Source organism: Mercenaria mercenaria, chromosome 13 (genome assembly GCF_021730395.1).
Source record: "Mercenaria mercenaria strain notata chromosome 13, MADL_Memer_1, whole genome shotgun sequence".
Classification (NCBI taxonomy): Eukaryota; Metazoa; Mollusca; class Bivalvia; order Venerida; family Veneridae; genus Mercenaria; species Mercenaria mercenaria.
The window spans coordinates 58,397,811-58,419,303 of NC_069373.1; the positions used below are offsets into that span (position 1 = coordinate 58,397,811).

General features: G+C 36.7%; 1 protein-coding gene across 1 annotated transcript; it reads left to right on the plus strand.

The window, feature by feature from the left end:
• The first annotated feature begins 135 nt into the window (after positions 1–135).
• LOC123530298 (uncharacterized) lies at positions 136–9,485 on the plus strand. Its single transcript, XM_045311069.2, has 11 exons — positions 136–158; positions 3,441–3,532; positions 4,248–4,402; positions 4,865–5,050; positions 5,284–5,399; positions 5,598–5,880; positions 6,103–6,312; positions 6,800–7,220; positions 7,735–7,869; positions 8,550–8,648; positions 9,352–9,485. Exons 1-11 carry the CDS (start codon positions 136–138, stop codon positions 9,483–9,485), a joined length of 1,854 nt encoding a protein of 617 aa, XP_045167004.2.
• The last annotated feature ends 12,008 nt before the right edge of the window (positions 9,486–21,493 follow it).

Consider the following 21,493-nt stretch of genomic DNA (forward strand, 5'->3'; position numbering starts at 1 on the left):
ATAAACAAACGAAGAAATTGTTTTTACATTTTCAAAGGCTACTTGAAACGGATGCCAGTCTGCTCATACTTCTATGTGAAACGTTTTTTCCCAGCATTTTTCGCTAAGGAGGTACAACGGACATAAACCATCAAGATGGAACAGATGTCCGATCTCAGGTAAGATTTTTTTATCTATTTTGTTCACGTTTTCTAGCAAAACATAGTTACGTAACATAAAATGAGGAGAGTACTAGAACGTTTTTCTCATGTTAAATTTATAAAACGAGTTGAATAAAATGTCAAGACGTCAAACATGCGATAAATGTATTTAAGCGCAGCAGTGCAAAAACCGACTTACGGCCTTTGCGACCAGTATGAGTCCAAATCAGCCTACACATTCGTCTAGTCTGGTTAATCATTTGCTATAGTCATAGCTTCTATTCCGTCTAAGTATTGAAATGCTACCGTTTAAGTGAGCCGAGTTCAGGGCTCTATGTATAAATCATATCATTAAATTTTGCATACACGTGCTGAAATTTATGGAAAGCCGCAGTTCACCCCCGGAGTACTATTCAGATTTCTCTATATAACCATATCTGTCTGTTCTTCTACTTCCCTTATTCATTGTTGGAGAAGTAGACAGAGCAGTATTGCGTTGAAAAGTTGTTCTTCATCTCAATTTTTAATTTAAAAACCGACGGAGAAGAACACAGCATAGTTCGGGAGTTGTATTACATGCGGTTGGTTGTTCTTCGTTTCCTTACAAACATCGATGGAGAACACAGCATAGTTTATATGCTTCGTAAAAAAAGGTACAATACCGGTGTTGGTTGTACTTCGTCTTTTTTACAATCGGCGGAGAAGAACACGATATTGTCTGGATACTGCTTCTCCGACGTAGGAGAACAGCCATATAAGGTTATATAGAAAAAAACTGAATAGTACTCCGGGGGTGAACTACGACTTTCCTAAATTTTTTATTTAACAACCGACGGAGAAGAACACAACATAGTTTGGAGTATTGAGAAAAAAAGAGGGAATTGTATAACACGCGGTTTGTTATTCTTCGTTTCCTTACAAAAAGCGACAGATAACACAGCATAGTTTAGATGCTTCGTCGGAAAATCATGGGGAGATGTACAATACCGGTGTTGCTTGTTCTTCGTCCTTTTATAAAATCGGCGAAGAAGAACACGATATAGTCTGGATACTCCTTCTCCTGCAATGAGTAAGGGTAGTAGAAGAACAGCCATATATGATTGTATAGAAAAAATGAATAGTACTCCGGGGGTGAACTACCGCTTTCCATAGAAATTCATAACCAAGCAGCACGGGTGCAGTATGGTGTGCACTGACCTGTATCATCGCTGGTCGCCAAGCCTTAACGTTGGTTTTCGTACAGCGGCATTTAATTTTCTTCGACATTACTGCATTTACTATATTGTACGCTAACATAACTCGGAAAATGATTATGGTATGTTTCTGGGCACTGGAAGTGGTCCTTTAAAAGATATTTATATTTAGAGACCACCGTGGCCGGGCGATTATGATCACTGAATTCGAATCACATGCTCCTCGCCGATGTGAGTTCGAAACCTCACTTCAAAAAAAAAGGTGTGGATTTCTTGGTGTGAAGAAGTTATCTAGCTGGTTAATGGCTGTAACAGTACTAGGAGAATCTTTCTCCGCCATCAAAAACTGGAAATGTCGCCATATTTCGTAAACTCTGTCGATGTGAATCTAAAACACACAAAAGTTATTTAGTTAAGAGGAACGTACCTAAACTAAAGAAATACGCCACATAGAGCGCATACACATCTTTAATTATAAAAATGTTCCGCATCATGAGAAAACCAACATAGTGCGTTTGAGACCAGCATGGATCCAGACCAGCCTGCGCATCCGCAAAGCCTATTGCAATTAGAGAAACCATTAGCGAACTGCATGGATCCTGACCAGACTGCGTGGATGCGCAGGCTGGTCTGGATCCATGCTGGTCGCAAACGCACTATGTTGGTTTTCTCATGGCGCGGCTCAAATGTTCTATTCATGAACATGAGTTGTCAGTATTAAAAGAACAACTCTTCATTTATGGGACATCTTAAAAATAACTTTACGGTGCGTAATACCCTTTTGAAATACATGGATGTGCATTTCTCTTACTTCACATTAGAAATGGACATCACAAACTACCGTAAAAGAAGCACAGGCAATCGGCGTGTGACTTTGACCCCTTATGAATGATGGACCCCCCACCCTGTTCTCTACAACCCAGATCCCAAACATAATAACAGAAAAAACACATTTCCAAAAAAAAAATGCTATATATAAAAAAATAAAGGTATGGTACTTTACGGCCAAACATTAAGGAAAAAATGGAATGGCCTCAGTAACGAACTCACTGCGTACACAATTTTCGGTCGATTTTTGAAAATCTGGTCTTAATCAACGCATAAAGCATAAATCTTAACGGTAAATATGCACTTTGGTCTCAAGGCTGCATCATTTTGATGCAGCGAGACGCTATTCTTTGACAAAATCATCTCGTACACGATGTGACCTAACCCGTATATTTCTCGGGCCAATAGACAAGTCAATGGCAGCCACCTATTCCCTTCGTTATTTCAAAGCACAATCGTGGCCAGCCTTTAGAAACATAAATAATTAGTCGCTTACCTATAATTACTTCGTCCAGTTTCCGTCAATAACGATGCATCCAGTCAATTTCCCAACGCTGTATTTCTCTCTAAACATCAGCTGCCATGTTTATACCAGCTCACGTGGAGAACACACCTCCAGAATCGACCAATCGCAAAAAGGCTACGTAGTAAAAACCAGTTCCGGGTCGCCGTATAAACATGGCAGCTGATGTTTTGAAAGAAATTTCTCAACGCTGGATGCATCGTTATTAACGGAAACTGGACGAAGTAATTATAGGTAAGCGGCTAATTATTTATGTTTCTAAAGGCTGGCCACGATTGTGCTTGGAAATAACGAAGGGAATAGGTGGCTGCCATTGACTTGTCTATTGGCCCGAGAAATATACGGGTTAGGTCACATCGTGTACGAGATGATTTTGTCAAAGAATAGCGTCTCGCTGCATCAAAATGATGCAGCCTTGAGACCAAAGTGCATGTTTACCGTTAAGATTTATGCTTTATGCGTTGATTAAGACCAGATTTTCAAAAATCGACCGAAAATTGTGTACGCAGTGAGATCGTTACTGAGGCCATTCCATTTTTTCCTTAATGTTTGGCCGTAAAGTACCATACCTTTATTTTTTTTATATATAGCATTTTTTTTTGGAAATGTGTTTTTCTGTTATTATGTTTGGGATCTGGGTTGTAGAGAACAGGGTGGGGGTCCATCATTCATAAGGGGTCAAAGTCACACGCCGATTGCCTGTGAAAAGAAGTGGGTAATTTTTTCCTTAACGAAATATGTATACTATATTTGTAGAACGGAGAATTTGAAGAAGGGGGCGGCGCCTGTAAACAACGATGACATCATCGACCTGATCCAGACCAATATGTTTGCAGAGATCGGATGCGGTAGGCGCTATTTTACAAATCATTTTGCTATCAAAATAACACTGAAAGGTTCTTAAACAACGTTTAAATATGAAATTCATTTTTAGATCTTCAGGAACAAATTCATTTTCCCTGAATACAGCTTTCTTAGCTTTAAGTTGTTGACATTAATTGGTCACAGCATCTTAATCGCGAAAAGTGTTCTTATACCACTAAATAATGGCAACTGAAGTTCAAATTTCCCTAGCACAATAAACTAATTGATTGTTGGAATATTTATCATTCATGGATTGTAATGATACAAAATTCATAATGTACATAAATCTCATGCCTCATTGGGAGAATAAAGGAATAGTTCACTGGTAATTTGGAAGCAATGCTTTTATCTCATCCCTTTACTGAACATAACTTCGTTATTGAGCCGCACCATGAGAAAACCAACCTAGTGCATTTGCGACCAGCATATATCCAGATCAGCATGCGCATCTGCGCAGTCTGGTCAGGATCCATGCTGTTCGCTAACAGTTTCTCTAATTGCAATAGCTTTGAAAGCGAACAGCATGGATCCTAACCAGACTGCGCAGGTGCGCAGGCTGGTCTGGATCCATGCTGGTCGCAAATGCACTATGTCGGTTTTCTGATGGTGCGACTCAATTGTATTTTGGGAATAAAAAGATTATTCGTTGGTAACTTCCTGACAGAGAATATAAAGGAATTAAATACTGCTTTTCTTTAGGTCCATTGTGTCGAGTAAACCCCTTGACGGATCGCGGTAAGAGATTTCAGCTGTTCAAGATCCTGTGTTTGACTGTGATACCGATCCTAGGTGTATGGGGCTTCACAATGTACTCCCTGTCAGACAGTGTCGAGAGCAAAACAGACATAGAAGTGGTAAGTATTGATGAGTAATATACAGGGTGTTTTACAGAGAAAAGTGAAAAAGCACATAATTCGAAATTGAGGCTTAAAGTCAAATAGATTTTTTTCGACTGGTCATTTATGAATGTGTTCTTAATTAATGGCCTTTACATTAACAGCAACAGACTGGAATTCTTTAAACCTTTATTCGGGAACAGCCTTTGAATTTCAGACTGCTGTTCAAAATTTCTGTGTCGATGGAACTCAGTCATGTTCATTCATTATGATTGCATGGAACAGCGATGTTATGAACATTCATTGTGACTGCATGGAACTGCGTCGCAGGCAGCGTTCCAGGCTATTTTCATAACATGGCAGACCCGCTTGCACAAAGTTCTGCTTAAACAGTTTGCACAGGTTCCGAATATTTACGCTATTCTTGAAATATAACATAAGTGCTTAGAATTTTCAGTACTTCCAACTAATGTCTTTCAGGCGAAAAATTCAATGTCAATAGTTGTCGTCCTTGGGCGATTGATCCATCGTCTTCAAATGGAGCGAGATATGAGTGTGCTGTATCTAAGTGATCTTGGGCCGGGAACCAAAACGTTTCTTCTGGCAGAATATATGGCGACAGATGACGCATTGGAGAAACTGACCATCTGGCCTGGTGCCCTGCAGGTACATCTGAAAACGTAGTAAACTTAATGTTATTCTCATATGTGTCCCATAAGAAAAAACATATACATATGTTTAAATGTTCAATTTCAGATATGTTCAAGAATTCTCATATTTTCCGATAACTCAGTAAAAGTTTCTAAGGATCATTGACTGAGACTGACCAAACACATTCTGTACTTATTGCATTCTGACAACGTTAATAACAGGGTTTAATGAACTGTTTCAAACTTCAGAGAAATCCTCGAGAGCAGTTTAGAAGCAAAGTGAATTTGATGTCCTACATAGCGCAACACAGAACATCGCTGAATCCGAAGAAAGTGGATCTTTACGAAGAAATCAACTTTTACAGGTACAATTATACTGCTTTTTTTATTATTATTAATTAAAATAGTTTCTGATACTTTAACACTTTTAAAGTAGTTCCACTTGATTAATGCGCAAATAATTTTGAAACTGGATTTAACGTAGGACATGTGCGTCCCTAGATTTGTCAGTGACTGTGAGCATGTTTTAGATATCTGTTCTAATGTTTTGTTTTTCCTTCCAGTGACATCACCCGAGAGTTTCTGGAATGGCTTGTTGAAAACATTAAAGGTTCTGGCTTTGGTGCTACTTGGAAGACTCTGGTAGCTTACCAGAAGATCACTCGCTGCAAGGAGGACATCGGTGTGGAGAGGGCATACGGGGCTATGTTCTACACAATAGGGATGTTCCCACGCTGGATAGATTTTGAGTTCTACAACGACCAGGTTCATGATTTCAAATACAACTACAAGACTGCCGTTTTCTACTCTGATATAGTCGTCCCCCTACTGATGGAAGAAGTTAAAGTAAGCTTCAGCTTTTCAAGTTTCAATACTTTGTACTCATCTGTGTTTCTTTTTATTGAGCTCAGCCAATTTACATTATATTAAATGTTGCTCATGTGTATATGTTACGCGTAAATAACCAATCTGCGCGTGTAGTAAATTGCGCAGCGCAAGTAACCAATGTGCTATCCGCGCAACGATTTGTAAATCGGGCAACCTTATATTACGTTTTTCCTTTTTCAGGAAATCAAATCTACTGGAATCAACATTACGGTTACTGTGAATGCCTACCGTTATGAGATACAATATCACGATCTAAATGTATCATACAAGTCCGAGGAGAAGACAAAATGGTTCTTTGATAACATGACAGAATATCTAGATTCACTACTAATGATCCAAGAAAAGGTTGCCAGCAGAATCACAGAGGAAGTTGAAGAAGTTCTAAAACAGGTAAATCACTGACAAAAATCTTTCGAGGTTGGTCTTCCAGCTACGGCGTTTTGATGGCCATATCGGAATTCCGTAATATACATTATAAAGGAATATTGCCGGTTGTCAATTTTCACAAGTAGTTTAGAATCAGCCACCGGAAGCTCATACAATGATTTATCCAAGAATTCAACCTTGGCATTTGTCGATTTCAAGATCCAGGCTGGAATCCATCATTTATTTGCAGAATCAAGGTCGGGGAACAAGTCCGATATTGCAAGTTCGAAATATTGGCGCCCGGCAACAAACAGTCAGATACTGGAGTTCTGAAATGGCTTTTTTGAAAGCTAAATTTACAGCCTGCGAGCAATGTTGTTCTCATCAAGCGGTAAATCTAACTCCGATATTACGGCGGGAATTGCTGCAGTATTTCGATGTCTCAAAAGTTAACTTGCTTTCATCGGAAAAGTATACTTGATGTATTTTCTCTACCACTGTATAATTTCAGGTTATAACAAAAGTTGTGATTTATGCTTCGATGGTCGTGGTTGTCATAGCAATGTGTCCCGTGATCATGTTTTCATCAGAAGCACTGGCCAGCGACATTCAGCGATATACACAGACACTCGTAGCTAAAACTAAAGAACTGAACTTGGAAAAGCACAAAACAGATACACTCTTATATCAGATGGTACCGAAATCAATTGCTGAAAGATTGAAAAACAGTTCTGCCGTGGAGTCCGAGTTCTTCCGGTCCGTGACGATATTCTTTTCGGGCATTTCCGGTTTTAATCTGGTTTGCGCGGAATGTTCTCCAATTGATTTGGTGACGATCTTGAACAGTTTGTACACAGCAATGGACGAGCAAATTGGCAATTACGATGTTTACAAAGTCGAGACTATCAATGACTGTTACATGGTAGCTTCCGGTAAGTGTAGTAGAACCTGCTAATTAGACCACATCCGGTTCTTTTTCAGATGGTCTCAGTAGTGGGTTGATCTTAATATCGAAAATTCTCTCAAAAAATATTTGAATTGTTGAAGATATCCCCCACCTGTATCTAGATTCATATAATTACAAAGAAGTGCTAAGAAAAGTAAATGACTGTTTTACAGAAGGCTATCATCCAAGTACATAATTATCATGCACACTTCGTTGTATGCGTAAAACCAGATTTTGATGCCCGCGTTTCTCCTCTACTACCACAAATCAGGCAAATATCGGGCTGATAGGGTTTTCAGTATCGGTATGACGACTGGACGACTGGATATCGTTTATCTGATAATTAGTATAACATCATAGATCAAGCCGCCATTAGACCTGGTCTGGTGTTAACTTGGTGAAAGATATTTCGATCGTACATTGAAACTAACAAAGTCCTCTCATACATCAAAATGTCGATTTCATCAAGATGCTATCTTGATATGCTCACTTTTTTTCAGGCTTACCAAATAGAAATGGCGAAAAGCATGTATCAGAAATTGCTTCTATGGCTATAGATGTACTCCACATGTCTCGTAACAAACAGTTCCCCTCCGAACATACCCCGATACAGCTGCAAATTGGAATCAATACAGGTAACGCTGGGAAAATTAACATGTATGATTTAAATATTTCTTAGGAATCGTCACTGTTCCAGTTTATTCCCAGTGAGCATACCCAGATCGGATAGATGTCGGCAAGTGGTCGGAATATTGGCCGAAACATGTTGGTCCAACGAAGGCCCGATGCCGTCCCGATAAAAAAATATTAACCACATTTTCTTCCTAAGGTATTATTGTCACAGGAGTAAACAACGAATACTGATGGAGCGGAGATTTTTTGTTATGGTCATGAAGGGAAAAGCTGTTGTTTTTTGTTGTTGTTTTTTTTAAATAAAAACAAGATGTATGTCTTTATAGAACAAATACAGGCGAAACTACATTATTTTTACAGGATTGTCGTATTATTTATTGGAAAGATGAATTTATTGTAGACTTAAAAGCATTCTTGACATAAGGCTTTTTACATTGGCACGAAAATCGGACCTGTAATGAAAAAAGTGACCAGATTGACAAAAAAAAAAAAACACACCTGTTTTCGTCTCAAAACATGCTAAAACTTAAAAAAAAAGATAGTGGGGTCGTCAAGTTATGTTGTTTTTTTTTCACAACGCATCGGCCATAAAAATGGCTGTTTATCAAGTTCTATACAAAATGCCATAAACCTTGCAGCGAATCTTTACTGTTTTAATAAGTGTCTATGTTTCGTTTTCTAGGTTCGGTGTCGGCGGGAATAGTTGGCACAGTGATGTTGCGGTATTGTCTGTTTGGTGACACAGTAAACATAGCATCTAGGATGAATTCTTACGGTTTGCGTAAGTAAAACATCTTTAACATGTTGAAGTGGCTGTGGTAACGATATAATTTAAATTTTAGAGGCAGGACATTCGCCTTACATTACGGCATAATTATGTGCAGAACGTTTATTTATTTATTTTGTTGGATTTAACGTCGCACCGACACATGATAGGTCATATGGCGACTTTCCAGCTTTTTAATGGTGGAGGAAGACCCCAGGTGCCCCTCCGTGCATTATTTCATCACGAACGGGCACCTGGGTAGAACCACCGACCTTCCGTAAGCCAGCCGGATGGCTTCCTCACATGAAGAATTCAAGGCCCCGAGTGAGGCTCGAACCCACATCGATGAGGGGCAAGTGATTTGAAGTCAGCGACCTTATCCACTCGGCCACGGAGGCCCCTATGTGCAGAACGTCACCGTAATTAAAGACACGTCTATGTGCGTGTAGAAAACCCCATGCACACAATTACTGTCTGCTGAAATTCTTTCGCAGGCACGGAGTGTATAGCTCTTTTGAAAAAAAAAATGGAGTGCTCGTTACGCGTCATAAATTTAGGACTTTGTGCTAAATTATGAGAACAATCTTATAAAGTTTTAATTGAAAAAATTATGAGCTGCTACACGTTTATGTACTTTTGCATGTAAGTCAGTGACGTATGTCTGTAGATTTGCTTCAGTTATGGAGGAAAACATTCCGGCATTTTGCTCTTATTTCAGCCAATCGTATCCATATAAGTGACAATACATACCTATGCTTGAAGAAAACTGGAAAATACAAGATGAAGTTGCGAGGAAACATGGACATCAAGGTATTTTTGCCAAAGTCAGTGATGGCGGAACATTTTAATTGAGCCGTGCCATGTGAAAACCAACACAGTGGGTTTGCGAACAGCATGGATCCAGCCTGCGCCTGCGCATCCGCGCAGTCTGGTCAGGATCCATGCTGTTCGCTTTCAAAGTCTATTGCAATTAAAGAAACTGTTAGCGAACAGCATGGATCCTGACCAGACTGCGCGGATGCGCAGGCGCAGGCTGGATCCATGCTGGTCGCAAAGCCGCTATGTTGGTTTTCTCATGGAACGGCTCTTATTATTTTCAGCAAATGATAGAATATGAGAGTATATAACTTATATAACTTTGAAAATTAAATATTTGGTGCCAATAGTCAACCATACAGATAAAGTCACAGTTTTAGGAGAACAATTTATAATTTATAGTTACTTTTAACATTAAACATCCGTTTTCTACAAGTACATACATGTATATCGTGGCCAAGTCATCCTCGAGAACAGGAACCGAAGGTTCGAGACCCATCGGTATCGTTCTGAGATGGCCGGTTGGTGAGCCGCTAACTAGTTAAAGAGTGGTTACCGATTACCTGCCTACCCAGTATATGGCGTTATAGGGTAGATATATAGAAGATAAAGGTGTCTCATAAGTCAAATTGAATGGCACTTTTAAAATGGAAGACACTATAATATACAAACACTTCTTCTTATAACAAGACGGATTGGTACATAACAAAACAAATAACATAAACGGCAAATACAATGAGAAGCGGCAAATACAATGAGAAGGATTCGTTACATAACACAAATATTAACGTACATTGGTAAAAACTGTTCATAACATAAGCATTTTTCTTGTTCTTGTTTGTTTTGTTTGGTTTAAATTTACACCAAAGATTTAGGTCATATCGTTTATAAATAAGTGAAGTATATATATAACGTTTTCTGCTGGTAATCCTCAGCGATATTTAGCAAGATTTGTTTTAAAGGGTATATTGTTCTCTCACGTAACGAAAAAAAATCGTTCAATTAAAAAAGTTCTGTGAAAAATTAAAGGCATATAGATTCTAGCAGTGTTGGTAACATTTTATTTTGAAGGGTAAAGGTCGAATGGACACATACTGGCTGATAGACCGGATGTATGGCGGTACAGGGGGACCAAATGACGAGGACTACTCCAAAGACGTACGTCTGGGCAACGATGATGCCTACAACGTCACTAGACCAACAGAACAAAATCTTGGTGAGTTGTTTATAGTTTTATTTCCAAGATTTATTCAGATTTTAAGTAGCTAAAATTCTAAAATAAAGACGTTATTCATGTATAATGGCGTGTGTCCGTACATATCTAGTGTCGATATATGCACAGGCACCAGTATCGGACCTGGGACAAAGAATATGGCCTTGTTTTTCATCCTAAATGAGTTCAAAATGAAAAATATGTAATGAAATATGAGCCCCCTACAAAAATACATATGTCTACTGAAGGCCAGAATCTCGAGAATCGAGCCTGCGAGCAATGGGTTCAATTCCCGGGCCGTTGTGAAATAAACTCTTTAGACATTTGAACAAACTACCTATCACTATTTCACATGTACATTTAGCTACAAAATGAGACCGACCCCAAGTCTCTAGCCCTCCCCGTTCATGAAATATCTATCAGAAAACGAGTGACTTTCTGCTGCAAGTTCCAGGTAGATAGAAATGTGGCACAACGAAACGGTACGAAATCACTGACTAAAACATGTTTGTCAGCCTAGCAAGGGTCAAATTCATTTGCCATTAATAACAAGTATTACTAAATATGTAAATCATGGCCACTCACCACCCTCAGTAGCATCTACTATACGTGATATTTGCTTTTTTATTTTTCTGTCGGTCTTTCAATTGTATTATCCGCCATTGAAACCGATACGATAATATCCGAGTAATTTTGTACGAAACGTGGCGATTCTGTCGGAGGTGTGTCGCTATTGGCCAATCAGAAATTGCGTTTAAAAATACCTAAAAATTTAATGAATTCTGTTCAATGGCGTAGCATTCAGTTGAAAGACCATGAAAAAATTTGAAACGCCAATATCGCGTGTTTGAGATGCAACTGACGATTGTGAGTGGCCCTAGTTTATGTATTTATTTATACTAATTAGTATTTTTATTGAATTTGAGCCGTACTCGGCGGACAACCATACTTTAGTCTATGTTTACGTACCGATTCTTTGTGCCGCATTTTTATCTACCAGTGACTTTCCAGCAGGAAATCACTCGTTTCCTGATAGATATTTCATGAACGGGAAGGGCTAGAGACTTGGGGTCGGTCTCATTTTGTAGCTAAATGTATACAGGAAAAAGTGATAGGTAGTTTGTTTAATTGTCTAAAGAATTTATTTCACAATGGCCCGGGAAGTGAACCCATTGCTCGCAGGCTCGAATCTCGAGATTCTGGCCTTCAGTAGACATACGTATTTTTTGAAGGGGGCTCATATTTCATTACATATTTTTCATTTTGAACTCATTTAGGGTGAAAACAAGGACATATTCTTTGTCCCAGGTCCGATACTGGTGCCTGTGGATATATGTAGGGCGAACCTTCTTGATGTACAGATATGTATATTATATACAAAATGCATTTTCCCTACAAACTGCCCCCATTAGATTCTATATACATAAGCTCTTGAAAGGCAACTCAGCTTGCAACTCTTTGCGCTATCTAGTGATTGATATATATATATATATACAAAACGTAATGTACAATATTCGCAAGTGTTCAACTGTCACGGCAAAATTCAAATAATTTCAGCTTAATGCCGCATAGTTTTTAGAGCCGGGAAATTTGCCCTTTGCTCTGGTAGAAGTGCTGTCTGACCGGTCTATATTCAACACATGTTTACTAAGCCAATAAAACGAAATAAAAAAATAAAAAATAAAACTGAAACTTTATTTCTGATGTCATGTAATGACTTGCCTTTCAATAAATGTATTCTAATACCTGGGTACAAAAAGAATCGATAGAACTATTGCAACAGCAATAATTTCAACATGTATGTAATATGTATCGTTTGATTCTTTCAAAGTGAGAAACGGTGTTAGGGAATATTATTGGCTTGGCTACATGAGCAATGACAGGTCATACAGTAACAACTGTTGACCGGTAATTTATTTTACAAATAATGTACATACGTGTACTGTTACAGGAAGTTCCGGGTCGTGTGTCAGCAATGTGCTTCTACCGTCCACGGACGAAGGAGACGGAAATGTGGGCAGACGAACAGAAGACAAGGCGAAAAAGCGCGGCGGAGATGATGTAGATCCCATTCGAAAGAGCTCAGATGAATGGTGTTAAGATTTTGTTTTGCATCCCGCCAACCACAATTCTAAGAAAAACACAGTACCTTAAAACAAACAGATTAAGATTTTGTCAAAACTAAGGAATTTGGAACCATTTTTTTATTAGGAAGCAAATTAAAATTTTAAAATCTTGGTAGAGCAATTTAAAAATTTGAACAATCACTACTGGTAAAACTGAAGTATCTAATAAAACATAAAATGATAGGACATCTCAGAAGCGTATGTGCCTTTCCGTAAGCTATAACAAATATGGAAGACGAACATATTTGTTTTCAAATTTACATGTAGATAAATCTTTATGTAGAACTTTTCGTTCATATTTAGCTGATAAACATCACTTTGTTTTTCAGGTAATTAAAGCTGTTCGTTCATAGCCATTATGAACAATTGAATGTTTTCATTTACACAATGCTTGATATGAAATAATCATAGCATTCGCTATAAAAGTTAAAATTATTTTTGTACTTTGCTGGGATATTATTCATCCTATCAATTGACCGCTTATACAACGTAAACTTTTATATTCTTTAAATAAGATTTCATTTTATCACAATGATATGGACGTGTTATATTAGTAGGACTATACATGTATACATAAATGAATCTTAGTTTTGTCATTGATGTCCATTTCTTGTGTACTGACTCAGCGGTCCTACATCCCAGTACACAAAGTGTAAATATACTGTTTTGTTTGTTGAAAAATGTCATTTTGTGCGATATTGTGCTGCTGGTAAAATATATATCCATCTTATTTACGTAGACGTATTTCTAATGTTTCTCGTCAGATAAGTATGCACCTCTCTGTCAGAAGAACACCATATAAATATTTCGTGAAAGTTTCTGTCCAGATATTTTCTGTATCACATTGACCGTTTGGACAATCGTGACTTTTTATTTAATACTAGACCGCGATGCACGATGGTACGATGACGAAAACGCAATGGCGCGATGGCACGTTGATGAAACAACGATGGTACGATGGTGAAAAGGCGATGGCACGATGATGAAATCGCGATGGTGTGATGGTACGATGGTGAAATGTCGATGTAATATCGCGTTTTCATCATCGTACCATCGCGTTTTCACCATCGCACCATTATGCCATGGCATTTTCATCATCGTACCATCGTGCAACGCGTTTTCACCATCGTACCATCGCGTTTTCACCATCGTGCCATCGCATTATCATCATCGTACCATTGTGGTTTCACCATCGTGCCACCGCGTTTTCACCATCGTACCATCGCGTTTTCACCATCGTGCCATCGCGTAATCATCATCGTACCATTGTGGTTTCACCATCGTACCATCGCGTTTTCACCATCATACAACCGCGTTTTCACCATCGTACCATCGCCTTCCGGTTAGAAATGCGTAGTCCCGTACACTTGTTTTTTTGTCAACAATAGATTCATGAATGCATTTCAATTGTATTTTGTGAGAAGAAATTAACCATTTAGATTCTGCTGTTTTGCAAAATGTTCAGTTCTCAGCTCATTAAAACTGTAAAATTTTCAAGGCCACGTCCTTTGTATTTTATGTATGTATGAAAGTAAATAAAAAGCTGGGTGTTAAAGTCACATGGTATTATTCAAACTCAGCTTATTCTTGTTAGGATGTAGAAGGTACATAGTGCAATGTGAAAATGAGATTGTATCAAGCCTGTATTTTACTGACACATATACTGTACCACTGCGCATGATCACCGGAAGGCGATGGTACGATGGTGAAAATACGATAGTACGATGGTGATAACGCGATGGTACGAAAGTGAAAACGCGATGGTACGATGATGAAAACGCGATGGCACGATGGTGAAAACGCGATGGTACGATAATGAAAACGCGATGGTACGATGATGAAAACGCGATATAATATCGACATTTCACCATCGTACCATCGCGATTTCATCATCGTGCCATCGCGTTTTTACCATCGTACCATTGTTGTTTCATTACCGTGCCATCGCGCCATCGCGTTTTCGCCATCGTACCATCGTGCATCGCGGTTAAGTATTACTGAAATAAAAGTCACGATTGTCCAAACGGAACACTGTAAATTTGTAAACTTCTCTGAAGAGTACATTATATTTGATCCCATGGCAGCGCTCTCGACAGTATTTATAACATGTTTGTACTAAAAGAACCTGCTATTGTCCGTAAGTATTGACCTGGCACTCATTAATCTTCGCCAAAATTTTCGGGCGTTTTCGTTAATTTACGCATTATTAGTATCCTGAAAGTATCTACATTACTAAAGTAACATGTAAAGTTAATCAATGACACGGTGGCGTAGAGGTAAGGTGTCTGACTAGCACGCACGTTACCATGGGTTCGAAATCACTTACGGAATAGATCTTTTTTCAATTTAATGCATTGTAAGGTTATCGTTTACATTATTTTTATGTGTCATATTTCATGAATTTTTATTGTTTTCTCTTGAAATATTTTCTTTTCCTGGAACGTTGGTGACAGGTAACTTGTCTTTTTATCTAAGATACTATTAAAACAATTTTATTCCATTATTTTATAACTGGAAAATATGATTACTCTAAATAACTGAACCATAGATATCACGATACATTTGATCAAATGAGTAGTAAGTCTGCATATAAAATTTGGGGAAAAAATATATGTTCGGACGTAGAACTCGAACCTACAATCCTGATATTTGCAAGTAAACGCTTTGTCCGCACAGCTACCTGCACATGCGACAGTATATCAGTTAGAACGATATATGTACTACTAATCCCCAATGATAACGTGATTCCCGCCGAAACGCGAGGACGAGTCTAAGTCATGATAACTGATGAAATAACCATTCATAATGCTTGCACATTTCTTGACAAGCAAATATTAGTATTTCTTGCATTTTAAATATCCACTAAGTATATGGCAACATAGCTCAGTTGGGTTAAATGCAGACAATAATTGGGTGTAAGCAGATCGTTTTGTGGGTTCGAATCCTGAGGGTTTTTTTTCCAGAATTTTTTTGTTGTTTTTCCTATTCGTTTTCGTATTCGTTTTCATTTTTACTTCCGTATTTTTGTTTCTTTCTTTGATGGTTTGTTGTCGAGCACGCTTGCGGTGAGCTGATACGGTCGCCACTTTCGGTATATGTGCGTGCGTGCGTCCGTCCGATTTTGTCCGGATCATAACTTTGACATGCATAGACCAATCTTGTTTATATTTCGCATTAATGTTTAACTCAATGAGAAGGCATGTCATGTGCAAACCCATGTTCCTATCTCAAAGGTCAAATTGAAGTCTGTCCGGAGCATTTCTCCTTCATACATAGGATTTTGATGTAACTTGGCATGAATGTTCACCATTATAAGACGGAGTGTCATGCGTAAGAAGCAGGTCCCTAGGTCCAATGTCAAGGTCACACTTAGAGGTCAAAGGTGCTGGTGGGCTCGACATTCTGCCCGTGGAGATACATGTATTTGTATATATGTCTTCATATAACACAATAGTATGTTCATTATTTGCATTAATCAATATCATCTTTGTTATATAATAAACTATTCTGATCTGCCATGTCGCCTTTAGATACCTCTCTGTCGTGTTGTCACAGAGCTCATGAAGGAATCTTAATTTTTAGGCAAAAGTGAAATAAAAATTAAAAAAATAAATAAATGTCGATGCTGAGTTTCGAACCCACACGGCAAAGGATCTGTTGAATATGGACTGTATGCTTTACCACTGAGCTAATTCGTAACTGGTATAAAATCTAGAAATATTTAGATTGTAACATGTTACGAAAATGTTGAATTCCCTATGTTCCATTTTAATCTATTTATAGTCATGTTTGTAAATATCAAGTTATCGTTGGGGCATAGTATTTAGTTATACCGCTATTTATATTCGGACACCGAAAATTAATTTACGGAAATACACGGAATATTCATGAGTGCCAGGTCAATACTTACGGACAATAACCATCCGTCTGATATGTGATTCCCACGCGTCACTGGTCAAACAGCTACCCAGTATACACTGCGATAGTATACCATTAATTTAAATCTCTTAAGTTGCCAACTTGTATTTTGTGCGCTTTAAATGAAATAATGACGATATACTACGACAATTTATATATATATTTCCATTGAAATAACTTCCGATCTGTGTTTCTGTCGTTAAAAAATCTACATTCTGTTCGAAGTTTCCCACGTTGCAATTCCAAATTACAATCCATAAAACAAAAAGCTACCTCCCCTTACAGCTTTCCATTTTAAATTCAATCATTGTTTGCTTGTTTAATGATTAAATGTTGTTTGGGTATATACCACACTGAGACTTTATTCATGAAATTCTAGCGGTTCTAGGAGGCCCAGCGTGTAAACGCACACTCTTAAAAACATAGCTATAGCTACAAATAAAGTCCTTTCCTTTCCATGATAATCAGAAAATTGAAATAGATGCCTGAGGCTATCGATCTTTACAACATGTAATTAGAACGATGAAAATGACCCGCCCATATTAAAAACTTTGATGGAACAGAGTTCCTGATGTTAATAAGAATTCTTACATGGCTCGATTTGATTGCCTGTTAAATAAAGAAGCTCAGCATGTTCAGCAACAAACAACGGCTGATGCGCGGACCGGTAAAAGAACATTATGACGCCAGTTATGACGTCAAATTGCCAAATGACGTCCAGTTCACGAGTACTCGGATGAATGAATCCCAGCATAATTTCAATGACCATGTAAGAATGAAAACAATCGGTGTCTTTTGGTTTGTCGTCTAATTTACCACGGTTCATCGTTCAGATGCTTAGATATTTAACCACTCTTGATAATGCCCTTGTGGTTCAATTTCTGCGCATCTGAACCCTGAACCGTGATAAATCAGGCGACAAACCACTCGAAGGCCTTGATTATTAGTTACATATAATGAAATACAATGATAAATCACATACTTATATCGATATTAGTCGGAAAAATAGTTAAATGTTATCAGTGTTTAGATTTATTTCTTTCAAAAGCTATTTTAGTTTTTTTCTGGTGGGGGTGGGGGAGTAGGGGCTGAATGACGTCAGATCACTCGTGCAATACCGAGGAAAGTGCCATCCTTGATGTTATTGAATCAATGTTGTTTATACGAAAAACTACCTTTATTCTTTCTATACAAAACGCAATATTGAAGGTAATTATTTCTTGGTGTACGATTATTTTAGAAATGTTCCTATGTGTAGAGTAAAATGTAGTAGGCCTATATGTACATTTTCTTAACTAAACTTAGAAAAAGTATGACTGAAGTATTGTGAATGTAGTACAAGAATGATGAAAAATAAATGTTGTACTGACTTTTGTTCTTTCTTTTTATTTCGATTTTTATCTTCTTATTTATGCTTTCACTTTGTAAGAGCTTAAAAGTGTGCCACCTAAAATCGTCTTCCGGCAATTGCCATTTTTTCTGGTTTTGGACGTCGTTTATCCTCTGAATATCTACAGCCATTTTTCATTATCTTGCTGAACGTACTCGACAGGAATATTTCAGTATTTTCCTCGGGAGACTAAAAATTACACTCGGGTTTCAGCTGATTTTTGGTAAGCAACAGAATAACGTCAACTTCTAAGAATGTAAAGCGATACCTAGCAAATCTGTTTAAGGTGAAAAATGAAAGTTTTGACAGATTTTTTGTCATCCTTTTGTTTATAATATCGGAGCGATTACGATTATTGTCTGCTGTTTAGCATAGTAAAATATGGAACCATTAATTTCAACTGTTTGGAATCAGTATTTTAGCCAATTTCTAACCACAAACTGCTTATTGCATTGGCAAAAATGGTCTAAATCGTAAGCTTTATTTACCCATTGCCAAATGTAAAATCTCGAAAAGGGACCTCTAACAACTGCTGGTTACAGTTGATTAAACAACTTCGCACGAACTAAGATACCATACGCAGAAAACAAACGCGCCCTTTTTCCAGTTCAAAACAGGGTTGTCGGTGGAAAAGGAACATCACGAGAAGTAAAATCTGTGTGGTGCTCGTGTGAAGTCCTTATTCTTTGGTCTCCTGTGATCCAGTTTTATACCAGCAACTTATACATACGAGGGGTGTTTAACTTGATACACCCAAAATAATACTATAAAGTCTTTATTTCTTGACTTTTTCTTACAGATATATAAAACAACACGTAAAATACAATAAAAAATACGAAAATGTGATGCAATACATAAAATATTTATACATATTTACAATGCATCTGAATCTACATACCGAAGAATATTCCTCCGGCCAATAATCGATAGCGGTCAGATTTTCTATATAGAAATAAGAAGGGCATGTACACATTTTACTTAATAACAAAATTACTAAAAATAAGAAACCTTAGGTGCAAACATATTACCAAAGTTCAACATTTGATTCATCACAAGGTTTTTTTAAATTAAATTTTATCTTAATTTTTGATTCGTTCTTCGCATGAAGTTTGATGCCATCATTTCGTCATTTTTTCCCTTCTTTGTTTCCATATAAAATGTGCAAAAATCTCATACATGCGTTTCTTCAAAGCATTTTTTTGTATAAAACCATTGATATGAAAGCTTAGGTGCAAGAACTTTCCTACTCTCATTGAATTTATCTTTTGAATGATATTTATTTCATTTTTGTGAAATAAAAATTTGATTCGTTCTCAGACGGTTTATTTCCACTAATTTCGAAGAAAAATTAACTTCAGCGCGAAGTTGTTGTTGTAGCGTCATAAGCAGACGATATTATAGTATGCCGCGTGAACATGCGGTATTGTGATCAAAAGGTTAAAGTAATGATTTAATCATTTAATGTAATTTTACTTCGCGAGTAATTCATTTTGTGTTAATATCACAAAAACAATATAAGATAAATATTGCATTTTAATATTTCGGTTCTAAAAAAAAGAAAGAGATGCGCATTTCTTCTTATGCTGTTGTTCTCACCTTATTTCATATACATTTAAATATCAAGTGTCAGTTATGCCAATTATGTCAATTAAACATTAAAAGAGATAGCTTTCCTATCGACCCTTGGATCACACTGTCGTAAAAAAGTAAAATACAGAATTTTTTGTATATATTTTACTTAATAAATTTGAGTAAATAAATTTCAAGGTCCGCCTTGATCTAATTAAAGCTGGAAAATATGTCCGGAGCATTTTTTTGTGTACAAGAATGTTTTTGCAATGTAAATAATATCTGCATTTAAAACAGAATTGAATTTTACTTCAGTAACTTAATGATATATTTTTGTTTTCGTGAACATTTTACCTGGTTTCATGATCTTTTCAGTTATCATAAATGTCGTCGTGATTAACTTACTTTCATAATTTATTGTACATGTTCAATTCAAGATAATTTTACATGAAACAAATTTCTATATAGAAGTAATAAAATGTTGTATGCATCACGCATAAATCCTTTTTATTGGACCTGTAATAAAACTTGCCAATTACCTCTAAATAAGGAACGTTAAAACAACACAGACGTTTATAATACTGGTAAGGCTATAACTGCGTTTTGAATTTAATACGGGTATTTGTTTTGTAATTACAAGGTAAAATTATCATGCGATTTTAATCTTTTGCATATTTTTTATTTTGCAAACAGTTTTCATATATTGGTGGAATATGTGTAGTTATATTGAAATGAATAATGTCTGCCTGAATACGGCAAAATACCTGTACCACGCTGATTGCCACTACCTTTTTTTTTTTTTTTTAAATTTTACAAACATACCATAATTTTCGATTCATTAAACTTCCTATTTTGTCTATATGTTAAGAATTACTGAATTGATATACGTGTGATGTTCAACCATTTCAGATTAAAATAATTCAAAACCTACACCTGTGTAATTATAAATTGTAAACAGCTGTTTAAAAAAAAAAAAATATATAACTTACGTATGTATTTTTGTGACATAAGAATGGACGTGGTAGTGGCAGCAGGTATAACACATATCAATCAGACAATTTTAAAATATATTCGTCAAGTGTATTAGTATTTTGTGACTTCCCTGTTTGATATTTGTCTTTGTTTTCCTTTTTTTTTTTTTTGGACAAGAATGTGTTATGGCCGTAAAACAATGTAAAATCAGATCATATTTCTTAAATATATATGTCAGATTTTATTTTTCAACGACAGCATATTTTATAGATGGGAGACGCCGTAAAAATATCAATGCTAGAACTATATAAATATAAAAGGATGTGTCTATGGGTACGAACCTCCTTTTTTCTAGAGATTAAGGGTCATTTACATTTCAGATTTGGTTGAAAATGAAAAAAAAAAAAAAAATAAATAAATAAAAGACTTCATCGATATTTGCCTTTAACTTGAATCTAAATGGTTTACAGATAGCAATGTTCTGCCGATTTGTTACATTGTTTTTCGAAAACATGTTAAAATATACATTCTTCTTATATAAGAATATGTATGAAAATAATTTTATATGAAAATATGGTTTTTATTGCTGATAGATATGGTCTATTGATATAAAAATTAATTTAATTATTATAAAATAACATGTTAAAAATGCTATGGTTCAGAAAATTACATGTTAAACATTCATTTGATAAAAATGACTTCTTTTATTTCTAATGAAAATCCCTTTTCCATAATTTGTAACTCCAGTGATAATTCAAGCTTGTTTAATTATCTTATGAAAAACCTTCTCTTTTATTACACTTGATATTGAAATAAACATCCAGGTGACAATACCCGGAGGCAGTAGATATCGACA

Coding starts and splice junctions, on each gene's coding strand:
- LOC123530298 (XM_045311069.2), top strand. CDS start 136: ATGGAACAGATGTCCGATCTCAG. Junction 5,881..6,102: donor TACTGATGGAAGAAGTTAAA/GTAAGCTTCAGC, acceptor TTCCTTTTTCAG/GAAATCAAATCTACTGGAAT. Junction 8,649..9,351: donor GATGAATTCTTACGGTTTGC/GTAAGTAAAACA, acceptor CTCTTATTTCAG/CCAATCGTATCCATATAAGT.